The sequence below is a fragment of the Topomyia yanbarensis genome, chromosome 1 (genome assembly GCF_030247195.1).
Source record: "Topomyia yanbarensis strain Yona2022 chromosome 1, ASM3024719v1, whole genome shotgun sequence".
NCBI classification, from domain to species: Eukaryota; Metazoa; Arthropoda; class Insecta; order Diptera; family Culicidae; genus Topomyia; species Topomyia yanbarensis.
The window spans coordinates 205,118,526-205,134,895 of record NC_080670.1 but is presented as its reverse complement, the minus strand read 5'-3'; the positions used below and the strand labels follow the sequence as shown (position 1 = coordinate 205,134,895).

Sequence of the window (16,370 nt, the reverse complement as noted above, 5' to 3'; positions counted from 1 at the left end):
CGAAAATTTGTTATTTGTTGAATTTCTACATGCTGACATGATCTGTGTTAATCTTCATGCTATTTCGCACAGTTGGAATGTTCCACTTTTTGATGATATTTTGTAGTTATTAAAAAAAGGAATAAAATTCTTTAATTACATATATCGATAGAGCACAGATTTCTAAATGTAGAAATGAGTTCATTCAACTTTTAAAACTTCAAAACGATTTTTAACACGTCCTTGATTGACGGTATCAGTCTTCCTTGACAATGGATTTAGCCACATGGGATAGTATTTTTGACAGTTAACCCAGGAAAGGGATAGGGGTCATGGTGGTTCAATGGAAGACAGCCCTATTAATTCAAGTTTCATCTATCATTTCACGTACAAAACACGTCAGACTACCATTTATTTTTTCTAAAACCGAATGAAAAGTGTTTCTCCTGCAAAAATATTCTTAGACGTTAGAGGAAACGCGAAACTGTTGACCAACTCTGCAAAATCTTCACCCCACTTATCAATCACCCCATTTCAACCGACAACCAGTAACGGTACAGGTTTGCGACCCGGAAAAAAAACTCCAAAATACGGTATTCTAATCCAGTGCAAGATCATGGCGCCATCGGAATTGGGGGTGATCGCCATCGCGCTATCACCTCCACCAACCTGCCAACCCACCAGAGGAGGCATAGTAAAATTCTTCTCCTGATTTCACCGAAACACCGGCGAGGTGGTCGGACCCCGGTCATTGCCGTGCACAGATCGCCACCCCGTTCGTCGTACAGTAGTCGGTTGGTCGGGGCCCCCGAAGCGCACATTACCGTTTTAATTACTGAAATTGTTTTTTTCCGGGAGTTGTGAATGGCGACCAACTGGCCGCGCGAGCCGTGGCCACCCGTGTACAGCAGCATAAAACGAGCTGAAAGAAGAAAAAAAACGAGAACTGATCAATTCAAATGCAAAAGGCAATTCATTTAATTTCACCTCTTAATCCACATACGGGTGGTGCACACGCGGCTAGAACCGTATCGGACCGACGCGCCGCGTGGTTCAAAATTGAAACCGGCACATTCTCCTGCTGTTCAATGGAGGAAGCAGGGAAAAAAAACAACAACTGATGATGGCTTTTTCACCCAGATATTAATGCTTTTTCTATATTCGAAATGCTTTTTCATGGCTTTCATGTTAATGGCTGCATTTTGTTCGTCGGCTTACAAACGCTTGCTTGGATTCACCGGGATTCAAATTGCTTTTCAACTATCGGACGAGTTGCTGCCTCTAGTTTCTGCCGATATGCCAATTCAAGTAAAGCACGGTTTTGTCGGGTGCATTTTAAAACATTTAAATTATGTTTAACACTTGGAAATTAACAGTTTGCATCGGAAGAATCTTCCGAACGGAAAGATTGGCTCCGCGTCGGGAAAAAATATTTAGGAAAATGATAAATATTGCTTTCAACCTAACAGTACGTGGCGGTTGCTTTTTACTAAGAGCGAAAAGCTCTTACTTTTAGCGAAATTGCTCATGTGTATACGAATCCGTTGAATCGTACAGTACAACAACAGAGAACAGACATATAAGCTAGAACACACTTTACCGTAAAACCTGTGTAAACATTTAAATGAATATACTTTGAAAATTCCCATCGCATACAGGTTTGCATGCGTGAGTCACCATTGTATCCAAGTTTACACACAAGTTCCGTATAGCGATTGCTGGCCGATCGAAGCGCCAGCCAGCGGTAAGTTGCTACTTGCTGTTTTCATTTCAAAGCGACAGTTTTATTTCTTACACAAGTTGAAAACTTTACTTGTATGTCAGTTCTCAGTGGTACAACTAATTATGTTACAGTTAATAGACTCGTGTCTCATTTGCTCTAGTACCGTTTGTTGAAATTAGTACAAAACTTGTATATTGAAAGTAACAATTTCGGCCCATTGTTTCCTAAATACCACATGTATTTCCACGAAGGAAACTTCTACATACTTAAATTGTTCTGCCAAATCTCGGCTTTTTTCGCATCTTTTACCGAAATCTCAACAGCTGAGATCTCTGTAAACAATTTTTTTTGTTGAGATCTCAGTTAAAGTGACGTTTGATAGCTGAGACTCGGAAAATAAGCAAACAAATTTCGCATTACTAAGATTTGAGTTTCTAAATTTGCTGACTACACGGCTGTTAGGAAAATAACCGAATTGGGTGTGTATGTTGGAAAGGTTCGTTTCCGTTTTCGTAGCTAACAACAGAAAAATGGCTTGACAAATCCATGTGAAATGCCTCGTGCATACATACTTGCGGATAGTGCTATCGATGCATTTCTGGTATCCAACTATACAACTCCTGATATTTGCACTGTCACTTTCAATGTGACTGTTAATAACATAGACAGGTAATACGTCTATTGTTCACCTTCTAATGAATTCTAAAGTATTGTATCATGGTGTGATCAAAACAGGCTTCCACTCATAGTCGGCAGTGATTTAAATGCCCACCAAAGAATTTGGGGCAGCTCAGACAGCAATTTAAGAGTAGCTAAATTGATGAAATACTTAAACAGCACAAATCTGCATATACTCAACAACACTCGCACGATCTGCTAGGGAAGAGGTGTTAGATGTAATTCTGTGCGCTGACAATATTTTGCGTGAGTTGGTAAACTTACTCGTACGGAATACGCTCGAACTGCTGTTATCTGATCATAAATTCATCATCTTTAATCATTTTAAATATCGTCACATATCATAATCCTAAAACTATGAACTAGGACCTCGGTGCAGAGAGCTTGGCTGCTCGGTGTTAAAGGTATTTTCCAGATCGATCAGGTCGTGGATAACACTAGCTGACTCACAGTTACAGCATACCAAGAGGCTTGTCTGCTTCAAGTTATGCGTGCTTTTAGAATGCTGAACTTGCTAGACTCAAAAAGTTACGTAGAAGAGCTTGCAAATTAGCCCTTCGATCCTCTGAGCGAAGTTGTTGGGAAAGCTCCTGCGCAAATGTCTCATGTTTCAACAAGACTAGTAGATTAAATATGTTAGTTTCAAAATCGAAAGACTTTCATGTTCTTTCGATTAGAACATCTAATGGTGAATACTCATCTGACGGAGATGTAGTGTTCAACTATCGTTGTAACACACTTTCCTGCCTATACGGAACCATTACCGACGACTGACCGTCGTCCCAATGATGCCCGTCAGTTTTTAGGTTGTTCCTGGGCATTTGCTTGTAAAATTGTGACAACCGCATCAAACAAAGACGGGCGGGGGGGGGGGGGGGGGTGAGAGGAGAAGGAAACCATTCCGGTTTTACTTCAAAGAGGATATGAAGTTCTTACTTATAGTCTTGCAACATTCCCAAAGACCGATCAGTCTGACCTCTTTCCTTCTCAAAACACGTTCAATCGACCACTACATTACAACATTGAACAAGTTTTTTCGCAAGAGCAATCAAACTTAGGAGTTTTTTGCCACTGAAGGTAATTTGACAACATACATGGCTTCCGAACTCATTGTGGAACGAGCACGAACTGGATACACGCAATGCATAGCAACCGACATCTGTGCTCAACGTCAAGACAAATAGAGATAAGGAAACTGAGTGTCCGGCGCGGATGTCATCAAGGTGGTGTGCTGTCACCACTTCTATGAAACCTTGTCGCCTATGACTTGTTGAGGAAACTTAATGAGCTATGGATTCCGAAAAATGGTTTCGTCGATGATTATCATATAATGATCACCGGTATTTTCATTAACACACTTTTTGATTTAATACAGCAAACCTTATGTGTTGTTGAGTAATGATGTCTTCATATTGGACTATCACTTAATCCAAATAAAACGTCAATGGTGCTTTTCACGTAACAAAGAATTACAACCGAAGCTCGCTAGTGCAGTTCTTTGATTCTGAAATTATTGTCACTGATCAAGTTAAGTATATTGGGGGTAGTTCTTGACTCAAAACTTAATTGGCCAGCTCGCATCGTTATTTATAACTACTACGGAAGTAATCATTTAACGTGAGAGACGCATCACTGTTCTGAGCAATACATACCTCTGCATAATCCGGATGTCAGCAAGTATATTAGACATCCCCTGTACGGCGGTAATGGTACTAACACAAGTAATATGACATGTGCATCAATAGTGGGAGGTAAGAGACTATAGTTGATGAAGTGTCCACCTCACACGTACGCTTCCATTTTGTTTGGAATCTCCTTTCCTTTTAATGTCCGCCACCTTGTGTTCCAGCAGCTCTTGTTTGGAGAAAAAACTTGGGATGCCTATTATCATACCCACTGTCTGTCTGAGAAACACTGATATGTAGCATTTCAGGTTACATGAAGAGATTGGTTAAACTCAGTGGCCTAAGCGCTACGCTCGCGGTCGAGAGGCTCGAGGTCGTTTGCTTGCCCAGAACTGCAGGTAACCTTAAGTTGTTTATTGATTAACCCCGACGCTGGCCAGGCCCGAACGAAGATCGCAACGGGAAATGAAAGGAAGGTTTGTCCGACATTTTTGTATTGCTACAGGCCGTCTACACTACTGCGCACTCCACAAGTTGTACCCTCCCGGCAGACCCTTATTGACAGGGCGCTCTAGGTGCGACTATCAGAATTTCCGACTTCCGCACACAAAAGCAAACAAATAGACATTGCAATTTACTGTTTTAGTCTTCACTCCAAACTCCTCTCACCATACACCGATACACTGATCATCGATCTGATGCATCTGCTGGACGAAAAGGAGGCGGTTTCTTCTGACCGGCCGGGACTACAACGACCGCGTTCCCCCGATATATCATGAACTGCTCCTTTACAATTAGCTAGGGAGGTGAGCTTGACTGCTTTGCTGGAACCTTCCTAGGGACGGGGTGAAATTCCCTGGGAAAACCTTTGTCTGCTCTGCTTCGTTATCCTTGGCAATAGGGATCTTTAGGGGTGTGTTAATGTCTCAGTTCTTTTTCAATTTTTAGGCCCGAAACTATTGAAAAAAAACATTTTTTGTTTCCTTTTATGACAATAACACATCCAAACCCATGCGACTTGCACGACTTTATAGGTTGCCCTATCAGATCTACCATAGTTTGCAGATGAAACTTGGGATGGCAGACTGCTAGCGGATTGACAAAGTACCAGATCATGCTGTCCCGGTTAACAATGAGGCGAACGAGATATTTGCTGAGACGTCATTTAGTGGGACAACTGTCAGTTTGTTGGTTGAATTTAATTTGGTTTTTTTTTTAATTTAATAATCAGAAAAGAATAATTAAGGTTTAAGAACTATATGAGTGCACTCGTAAGGACACCCGCTATCAATACATATGAAAGATCCCTATTAACTATGAAGCAGAGCTCAACTCGTTTGACTGATCGTCCACAGAGAGAACAGACGATGCTTCAGAACTTTGACTTTTAGCCGAGAATGCAAGTGTCTCGTTTGCGATAAGCGTTCCATTACGGCGATCCTGCACCACACTTGTAAGCGGACCATAGGTCGGCACTTTCAACGGAATTTTACCATCACACACCAGTACTAGAACAAGTTATTCGCGACGGGAAACTTGGGAAATTACGTGTGTTTATTACCGAGATCCATCACTTTCTGGTTGTTTTTCCATCTCATTTCCTCGTCGCGATCAAAACAAACTCACATGAACCAGCTGTCATCACTATAAGGCAGCATATGCTGATTTCGTTTTTTAGAACCGAGTCGCTCTAGGTTTGCTCTGAGCTGTCACGGCAATAGTCAGCACACTTTTGCAGCGAGAGGCGAGCGGTGAACTTCCTAAGCCTACTATTATTTATATACAATTAAATACTAATAAATATTTCTACACCTGTCTAGATCGACAAAACCGTTCATAAATGCGAAAATGAACAAAAATTTACAACTAATTGTGAACGGTACAGATCAACCGTGAGCATTATTCCTGCATAAACAAATACACTCTACGGAACGAGTAATCAACTATAGGTATTTTTCCACACAGATTCAGATGGTTAAATTAAAAGAATTTGACCTTTACGAACCTGAACTATCAAATGCGAATGGCTGCGACCAAGGATACCATGTTTCATAAAACAACAGACCGACTGAATTCAAGACGTTTTGAAAACAATACAGAATGAAAAGGGTTGGGGAATTCTAAAACTATATTAAATTAGGTAAGTTATAGATTGCACGTCACTGATAAGACTCGGAATGTAGTTCTTTTCCCGGTAATATTCGGATGGTATCGTCGAACGGGAAACAATGCTCGACAAAGGGTGGATCCCTTTTCCGTATATCCCTGTGTATGTGGCTAGCAAACCAAACAAAGAAACAAGCTGGGCACCATATGGCATTTGTTTATCGAAAGAAAAAGGGTCTCGGTCGGCTATTATTTTACTCGCTCGCTCGGCTGTCTTGTTGATAAGTGTTGTTTTGGGCTTCGTAGAAGCTTTCGCATTAATGTAGTTATTGCCAACTGCGGAAAGACTTTCTTGTAATATTACAAAACCACTCGACGAGTATGAGTGTAAAAACTCACCAGTTTTTACAACATAAACAACATTCCGTTTTCTGCTAGAATTAAGGGTCGACCGACAAGCAATAAGCGTAATATTTTAACAGGTTAATGAGGGCTAACCCATAGGATAATGCTTAAAAATGGGCTCGAGTTCATTATTTCGCATCAGATGTGGTGTGTGAAACCAGAAGGGTCATAATGGTAGCGTACAATCCTTCTTTAAATTGTTTGTTACATCCGTATTGGGTGAAATTATTTACGAATTTTGGTTGGATCCTTTTAACTTCTTTTCATAGTTGAAATTTGCATGAATTGGTTAATTAGGCCATATGCTGTTTTTTGATACTTTGTGATGCAGCTGACATCAAAAATACGTAATCGGACCTTATTTTTATTTTTGTATACCTAATTAAAAGTATATTATGAATTTGATTTTACAGGGCCGCACCTTCCGTTCAACACCTGGACTTTTATTCTTCCCACACTACTTTTGCAAAAAAAAACGGCAAGTTACGGCGGAAAGCCTAGAACAAAGTTTTAATAGCCTACCAATCGCCAGCATCTAGTTTAATCCGCCTATTCGCCTTTTTGTTTACTGGGTTTCGCTAGATTAACTGTCAAAGGCGTTAACCCATGTGGCTGAAACTACTGACAACATAGACCGATTTCTTTTGTTTACATTTTCGTGCCAAATCACTTCAAAAGCCATCTGAAGTTTTTAAGGTTTGAATTTTATATTGTTTTAATTATTAAATTGAGTTCTATCGGTGCATGCAATAAAATTTTTTTATTCTTCATTTAATGACCCAATAGTTAGTAATTTACCAATTTGTCGTTTATAGACGAAAATTACTCCAGTGTAACATTTTTAATCGATTTCAGTCCCGTTTCGGTGAAACGTAAAACCCGTTCCATTGCTTACGAATTAATGCAACTATTTCGATACCGCCCCCGACAGCGGCGATCACATTTCTTTCCGGGCCAATAAAAAAACGGGTCCACGCCGCTGATTAGTAGAAACCCAACCGGCACACCGATGGCGAATGATTACTCTTTCGGTGAACTGGCCACTAATGGATAATGGCAGGCAAAATAAACCATGACTCTGTTACGAAAATCGCAATTTAGCCGATTTGCTTTTCCTCCTATACCTACTACTCCACCAACAAAACAAGTTTGCCAATCGACTCTGAATCGTTAAATGCGCTGGCTGGTACACCCTCGAATGCTAATTCGATCAACCATCCAAGTTGCCTGTCGAACAAGTCCAACAACCGAATCCGACGGTTTTGCTTGAAAAAATTAAATAACCAGAAATACCAAAATTTCCCTCCTTCACTTGAAACCGAAATGATCACTTTCGACGACCGCGACAACAACGCGGTTCGTCAATCGACACTTTCGACAATAGCCGCGCGTGATGGCCAAAGCGGAGGAAGAAAAACAACATTCAGAAAGAAAAAAACGTATTCAAAGTGTGATTGAACTTTCCATAATCGCGAGACGTGATTTCGATCGCAGCAACCATCAGAGACGATCATCGAAAACATCCCTGCTGCTGCTGCTGCTGAAAGTGAGAGCGCAAGACACGCACTCTTTGCGTGCGATGATCGTACACCGTATACAAGCGCGGAATGCAATGCGCCGCATCAAACAAAGTAAGCACAGAGATCAAGTCACCATCGTATCGTCAGTCAGTCGATTCGGTTGACGGCATTTTTGTTGATGTGTGTGGCTGACTGGCTGACAGGAGAGTCATTTGCGTTGCGCTGTAGATAGGTATGCTGCAATACTTTCTTTCGATGTTTTTGCTTGCTTTTGTATCCAAGGCTGATCAGAAGATTGTTTTGGTCATATACGATCGATTAGGGTAACTATTCCGCCCCTTTCCTTCCATCACAACGTCGGCCGTCGCTTCGCGTCACGGGCCTTTAAGCGGTAATTTGCGTTATGGAATAATTTCGAGTTGGCGTGTAATGTGCGTGAAATTTTCAGCAGTTTGGCCGTCGCTTTCTTACCCTTTCTTGTCGACAAATACGTTGATCGGTATGTATTGAACTGTTGATGTTGATGCCATAAAAAGATGAGCTTTAAACTGATCACGTGCCTGTGCACTGGAATTTTTACAGCATCTAGTATATCTTTTTGATTGAGCAATTGAAAACATGAGATCTTTAATTTGGAAAAAAAAACTCTTTGATGCGAATGGATAGCTAGTGTCCTTAAGACACTCATATACAGTCGTGATTCGCTGGTTGGACGCTCTTTAACTGGACCGCTTTTTAGTTGGACCTCCGCTAGTTGAACCATTGTCCAATTAAAAAGCATCTGAATGCCAAAATCTCATGTCAAATTTAAAGGGCGAACACGAAATTATTGCGACACATTCAACAGGGCATAACTTTTTTACCATTGGGTAAAAATCAACCAAATTTTGCACACTTTCTCATTGATGTGTATTGTTTACATGCTGTCAAACTCGAAGTCGTGTTTGTCGATTCAACGAAAATGGAGGTGAACCAACGCGAGTCGAGAGAACAAATTCTTTCCAAACACCAGGAATTTCCTGACCTGTCGCACCGGCAGTTGGGAAAAATTTTGAACATTCACCATTCAACCGTCTCCAGAGTGTTGAAGCGGTTCCAGGAGCGGTTGACTTTGAACCACGGCAAAGGAGCTGGAAGAAAACCGGGACCGGAGAACAAAAAGATGGAGGGAAAGGTGAAGCGGATGATTAAAGTAAATCCCAACGTCTCAAGCCGTGATTTGGCTAAAAAGATCGGCATGTCGCAGAGCTACGTTCAGAATGCAAAGAAGAGAGCTGGACTACAGACATACAAGGTACAGACCTTCCCAAACCGCGATGAGCGGCAACAATCGACGGCTAAAACTCGGGCACGGAAGCTCTACGAGAAGATGCTGACAAAATATGGCTGCTGTGTGATGGACGACGAAACGTATATAAAAGCCGATTTTAAGCAAATTCCGGGGTTGGAGTTTTTCACCGGCAAGAGCAAGTTCTATGTGGACGACAAATTTAAGAAGAAGAAAATGTCGAAGTTCGCCTCCAAATATCTCATTTGGCAGGCCATCTGCTCTTGCGGACTGAGGAATGAGCCTTTCGTGACAAAGGGCACAGTAAATGGCGAGATCTATAAATCTGAGTGCCTCGAGAAGCGCCTTTTGCCGTTCTTGCAGCAGCACGACGAAGCTCCGCTATTTTGGCAAGATTTGGCATCATGCCACTATTCTAAAAGTGTCCTGGAGTGGTATGAGGCCAATTCTGTCCATTTTGTTCCAAAGGACATGAATCCGCCAAACTGTCCGGAGCTGTGCCCGGTGGAGCAGTACTGGGCAATGATGAAGCGGGAACTTCGGAAGAGCAAGAAGACAGTCAAAGACGAGAAGGATATGTTAAGAAAATGGAAAAAACTGAGAAACTGGTACCGAATGACACTGTAAAGACTTTGATGGAGGGCATCAAGCGAAAATGCGTCCAATTTTACACTCAAGGCTCCATCGATTAACTTTTCTTTTGATTTTTGAAGTAAATATATGTATAAAACTACCCTAAAATTTTGGTTTGATTTTAAACATTATAAGAAAATTGGCATGACATTTTCGGTGTCGCAATAATTTCGTGTTCGAAATTTTCAAATGATTGCAAAATATCGTTCCGCTCATTTTTCACTTACTTATTTACTTACTAATCAATCTAAGGCCTTGCTGCCCTTTGCTGTATCAATAAGCCGTCTCCAGTTCACTCTGTTCGTGGGCGTTTGTCACCAGCCTCACAGGTCACGAAGTTTTCTCAGGATCCCTTTAACTAGGTGGATTCATTCGTACGGAGACACTCGGACCGCTTGGACGTTCTTCCTATTCCGTGCAATGTAACGCTTTATCGAATAGTGCCAAGTTTTCTAAACTGCTTTCAATGCTATCTTTGGTGAACTTCGCCTCTTAGAAGCTCTGGCTTTTTTCTGTTGTGTGTGTGTGTAGATAACCGTTATTGGAGCAGTAGTGCTTTTCTCTGCGAGCCGCCTGAATACTGTCAAACAAAGGTAAGTACCGCTATTATATTATTTTCTCTATTTTTGTCTCTCGTACCATCATGCACTGGGCTCTAAGCCCGTGCAAAAATGACTTTACATAACAATGATTCGCATCAAGGTAAGATGGATTTCGAAATAAAATCCACTGCGCGACCGAAACAATAGCCATGCTCGTCAACAGACTCCTTTGCGATATTTTTCGGACCAAATCCAAACCAAAAAATCTATTGGAGATTTCTAGATAAGCTTAAGATGGTGATAAATAGTTTTAAGCAGGTAAATGATATTGCTGGTTTCGAACCCGTTTACGAAGGAGTACAGAGTATGTGTACCAGCAAACCCGGTCGGAATCGATAGCGTCGTTTGCGATTTGAATTACACGGATCTGGTTGAAATAGGACGTTGACCTTTCCAAAAATCCCACCAGTCGCAGGTAAAGGGTAAAGGACCTATGTCAACTTATACTCTGATCGGCGATGACCTTCGCCGGGTCCGCTTAACCTAACTCTTTTCAGGGACGCTCTACGCCATCTTTTGCAGCAATGCTAAAGAGAGCTAGATCACCCGTCTCTACGCATATCTACTAACTTGTCCAATGACGAATGCGACTCTGATGACCCACAGTAGAAAACATCTACTGTGCCTAGAAGAAATAGAGCAACAGAAAAAGGAGGAACGTAGGCAGGATTTTCACAGCTCTCAATATTTCTGACAAATGTGATCTCTGTTCAACAGTGCAATTGCAGAAGCATTATCCCGTGAATCGATTCTTTTGAAATGTCAACAAATAATTTGAAACGCGATAGATTTACATTATGCGAAACCTGGATCGAGAATCCTCTTCCGGAGAAATACTTTTGGGGATCAAAAAGTGCTATTCTTTCAATCGAATCGACCTTCCCACGACACTAGGTACTCCAGATGTCGCTTGTCAAATTAGAATTAAAGACGAATAGCTTTATTGCTTTCACCTACATTCCTGCTAGAGCCTCAATTGGCCAACGACGGCTTGACGATATTGCGGAACTCAAAGTGCTCAGACGTGTACGCGGCGTTAGAAAGGACAATGGAGAGCTTGATGAAAGGTGAATCGCGATTATTGGCGCCGGTTCGTTCGCGAGCTATCGAGAGAAACATCGGTGAACACTACGGCTTTTCCTTCCCCCACTAAAAATGAAATGTACTTTAAAACAGAAAAAAATCATCGACCTCGTTAAGCTTGAAAATATTTAGTAAAAAGATATGCCAAGTTGCAAGACCACAAAGGAAGCAATGAGATGTTGCAATCCCATTCTTACCAATTGAACAGCATTGAGCATACCTCAATAGAAATTCCTACGCTTTTTTAACTGAACCACTTATTAGTTAGACATCCGCTAGATGGACCATTGCCCAACTAAAAAGCAGCTGAACGCAAAAATCTCCTGTTGATTTTACTTTGACAATCATGTTTTTGACATTTGTCAGTCGGCCCATTTAGCGAAAATCAAATTCGTTAGTTGGACAGAGGCTGTGATCCAACCAGCGAATCTTCGCTATTCTCCATTTTCTACTGAACTCAGAATGCTTCACTCACATACATCGAGCACTAGATTGTCTGCTTCCTTTAGTACCCCGGCATCATAGCCGTACAGAGCAACAGGGAGTATCAATGATTTGTGTGGAGTAAGCTTGTGTGAGTTTTTACGTTATCGAACTTTAGCTGACTAGGCTAACTATAAAAATCCCATTCGTAGCTGCAACACGTTGTAAGTTTCCCCACTAGCTGGGTTTATATATTTACCTGCCCGTCAGACCCTTAATGACAGGGCGGTCTAGCTGCTTCTCCCAAGACATTCTACACAAACAACAAAAAGGGAAACAAACGAACTTAAATTTACCGTGCTTTTATTTCTTCCAGCTCCCTTGCTACACTGTGCACTGCTGGATTTCGCAGATCGGGTACCGCTCCTGATGATGGGAGAGCGAACGGTTTCTTCCGACTGACTGGGACTGAAATGACCGCGTCCGCTGTGGTCATTGACTGTTAGCTGCACCGGCAGCGATCTTTGACGATTAACTAGGAAAGGTTAGCTTTGCTCTTTTGTTGGAGCCTCCCTAGCGACGTTGGTGACGAATCACCGGATTCCCTTGCACCCCGCAAGAAATCCTGGAAGACACCCCAGTGTGCTTCCCAGGTGGAGCCGTTGTCCTACCTACTTCCCCCCTCCTTGACTGTTAATAACTGTAGAGGAAAGCAAGGTTCGTTCCATATCATATGCGAAAGAGCCAAAAAAAAACAAAAGAGCTAACTAGAGTTGCAACCTCTCCTGTTTTGACCTGGAAACTCCGGTTTTGGGGCGATCGTCGGGCCTCCGTCGTTTGACAAAATTAACTCTCTTTTATTTCACCAAATCATGCTCCCTGCCTAGAATCCCGGAAGAAACCGCAGTTTTCAAACGGTGCCGCTGTCCTTGATTGTTAGCTGTGGTGAAGACCAATGCTCGCTTGGCTCATATCCTCCACAGCGAGAGTGGTTGGTGCACGTAAATGACACCTTAATACAGCCCCTTATTTAAGAATATACAAAAACTTAGCTCTAATCGTATTTCTCGTCAAGTCGAATGCAGTAGCAGCACTGTTGAAACTACGCTTAAGTCCGGTGACAGCGCCGTGGCGACCGTAGATGGTACTCCTTAAAAGGTAGGAGGGCAGGAGATCTACTCCGTACAGCTCTAATTGTCGACACTCTGGCAAACACGAAGCCAAAGATCTGTTAAAGTTTTGTCGTTTTCCTAGCCAGGATGGGCAAACATTCACCACAAAGTGTCGGAATCACTGAATTGTACACTGCCTTGAAATACACAAGTAGTAAATTTACTCAGAATTGTCGTGGGTTAAACATCTAGTCCATCGCAGATCATCCTTCGCTAAACCTGCTTTTCTGTTTGCAAATATTGGATGCAGATAATGGACGCAGGCTGCTACATAGAACACGGGAGAGTATCATATGCGCGGTGTTGAACTTCGTTATGCCTGGATAGTTATTACAATCGAGATTATAGCCTTACAACCAGAACATCCTAGTCACGCAGTGGATTGCTTCGTACAGCCGGTCACTCCGGAATTCCGTTCAACCCGTTTTACGAGTAACGACTATCCCTGTTCATCCAAAATAGTGTCAAGCAAACTACGAAACATTCTAAAACTAGATACAAGTATGGGGAAAAATCTATAGCCGTCATCATCGCAAAGTAAAAAACGGGACAATTTATGAATTTTCAATATTTAATTCGCACTACTCAGAAAAACTCCCCCAGCAACGTTATCCTCTGCAGAAACGGTTGCGCCTTACACGTCAACAATCCGTAATTCGCAGCCCAGCTACTATTCCGATAGTGACCGCTTTCCTTGATCCGGCTCAGCAGCACTTCCGGTTCAAACTTGGTCTTGTGATAAACCTTTGATTTGAACATGTTTTGCACAAAGTCTGCAATCGTGCTGTTCAAACCTTTCTGCTTCTCAGACTGTTGATACTCTTCAGCAACCGTGGGAGGAACCACCTGTGCACCATCAGCCGCAGCTGAACTATTCTCAGAGAAAAACTTCTTCGCTGGATTCGTTTCCTCCTCATCATCTTCCGGTTGCGTTGAAACGTCCTCAATCGGAACAGCCGTCCCCGTACCCATGATCGCATCCGCTTGTTCCTGCTCCTCCTGACTCTCGTTCAGCATAACCTGTGCAGTTGCACTCTTCTCATCCGGATCCCGAGCGGACGCAGTCAAACTAACCGTGGTCATCCGTTCAGGATCGTCCGCTATTGGGGTTGGTGAAATCAAATCTTCTCCAGTCGTCGGTTGTTTATCAACCGGAACAATCAAACTATCATCCTTCTGAGTTCCATTCGGATCCTGCTTGACAGCCGATTCCGTTAGTTGCTTCTTTAGCGATTCCTGCGCTCGATTAAAAGCCTCTTCCAGGCGTTTCTTAGCCAGCGCTTGCCTTGCTTCGGCTAGTTTAGCACCAAGTTCTTCCAGCACCGCCGTCGGAATTGCCTCTTCCAATTGAGCTTCAACGACGGTAATGTTTTCAATCACCGGTTTCTCCTCCACCGGGGCTGTATCACGTGTGCGACTGAGATCCAACCGGTCTCCAGCAAACTTTTCCCGACTGTAACCGGCAAACAGATTCTGGTGGGGCAGTTCGTAGCAACAGCGAAGCATTGACGGATCGATGGGATGAGCTTCCGTGTTGAAAATGTATCCTCCGGCCTCGATTATACATTCGCCATGGGGGGTGTCGATAACGGTTCCCATGCGACCATCATTGTGAATGAAATTGTCCGAGTCAAAAAGAAGATAAAGGTATTTGGTAGTTTCCGCCAGGAAAAATGACTCCATCCGATCTTCTTTGTGATGATCGCGAACATTTTTGATCGTAGCGTAGCCACAAGGTGTCTTGGCACTGTGCTCAATACTGCGGAGAATATCTTCTCCCACTTCCAGCAGATACGGATCCCCGGTGGCACGGTAAAGATACATCACCGATTCAATTAGTTCCGGTCGCAGCGGGTAGTTTTCCCGATTCGCTCCGGCTTCCGCATTTGGGATGTTATAAAATTCCGGTAAAAACCCGTACTGCTTCCAAACGGTGTGATAGTTGTGAAGTGTTTTCATCGCCACGCTCGTGTCCCCGAACAAGCTCAGAACTCCCGGCCAGTAGGCTTCCAGCGATTGAAACACAGGTAACGTGACCTGTCCCTTATTCATGCTGACCCAGACGTGCCAATCGTCTCGCTTCAGATACTTATCGATGGCCTTTCGTCCCTCGTTGAACATGTGCATTAAATCCGGTTTGTTCAACATGATAGCGCCTTTGACTAAGTATTCGTAGTAGGAGTCAACCCCGGCACCGATACCGGCGTCCTGCGCCGTCCACCGCCCCGTCTGAACGTCAATGTGATTTCCAAATAGACCGATCGATGACCGATGTTTATACAAAGCGTACAACGCATTCAAAGCCACCTCCTCGTAAATTGGCTTCCCGGTCAAACGGCTCAACGCACCAAACTCTACAATAAATGTTCCAATCCCAGCCGTACAAGTCACGCTCGTCTCCCCGTATGGAACTCCATACTTAAGATTAACCGTCCCGTAGGGCATTCCCGTCCTCGTATCAAACGCGGGCAACAATCTACTCGCCACATCTTCCGCCAAACGCAGCAACGGTCCACTACACGGCCAACCCGGTTCCAATTCAACACCTGCCTTGTGACTTAACAGATGCGCACTGATCAGTCCACCGACGATGCGGATGTTTGTCTCAAAAACCGACACGTTAATGTCACTGTCGAAAGACTTTCGCTCCAACAGTCCAACAACCCGGCGAAACTCGGAATAATTTCCCATCACGGCCAGCGTATCCAGCGCGTCGACCAGCGTCAGCGAGTAGCTACCCCAGGTATCAACTCCGTCGCAGGACAACGGTCTCAGCTCGTCGTATTTGCTCGCGTAACGCAAATACCCGTCGTAGGCGTGTTGGAACATGGCTCGGACCTCTTCGCTGTTGAAGCAAAAACACTATTTAGTCCACCCATTTTCAAAACAACTAGTCAATGGAATCTTACCGAAGTCGAACCATATCCGCCTTGGTGTATTTACGCAAGCCGGAAACGTTGTGAAGCAGAAGCAAACACAGGATAGCGAATAGAGTCGAGCATTCCACAGCAGCGTAAAGACATTTCATACTTTTCCCACTGGTTTCCACAATAACTCTGTAATAAAATCTGCACGACGGTTGAAACTCCGAAACACCTATAGGTATGTTGTGGACACGACACCACCATCGAAG

General features: G+C 43.1%; 1 protein-coding gene across 1 annotated transcript; it reads right to left on the bottom strand.

Annotated features, from left to right (window-relative positions):
* Positions 1-13,790: 13,790 nt before the first annotated feature.
* Positions 13,791-16,370, bottom strand: LOC131689087 (ER degradation-enhancing alpha-mannosidase-like protein 2). Its single transcript, XM_058973895.1, has 2 exons — positions 16,147-16,370; positions 13,791-16,082 (listed from the first exon to the last, which is right to left on the bottom strand). Exons 1-2 carry the CDS (start codon positions 16,263-16,265, stop codon positions 13,823-13,825), a joined length of 2,379 nt encoding a protein of 792 aa, XP_058829878.1. The 5' UTR covers positions 16,266-16,370; the 3' UTR covers positions 13,791-13,822.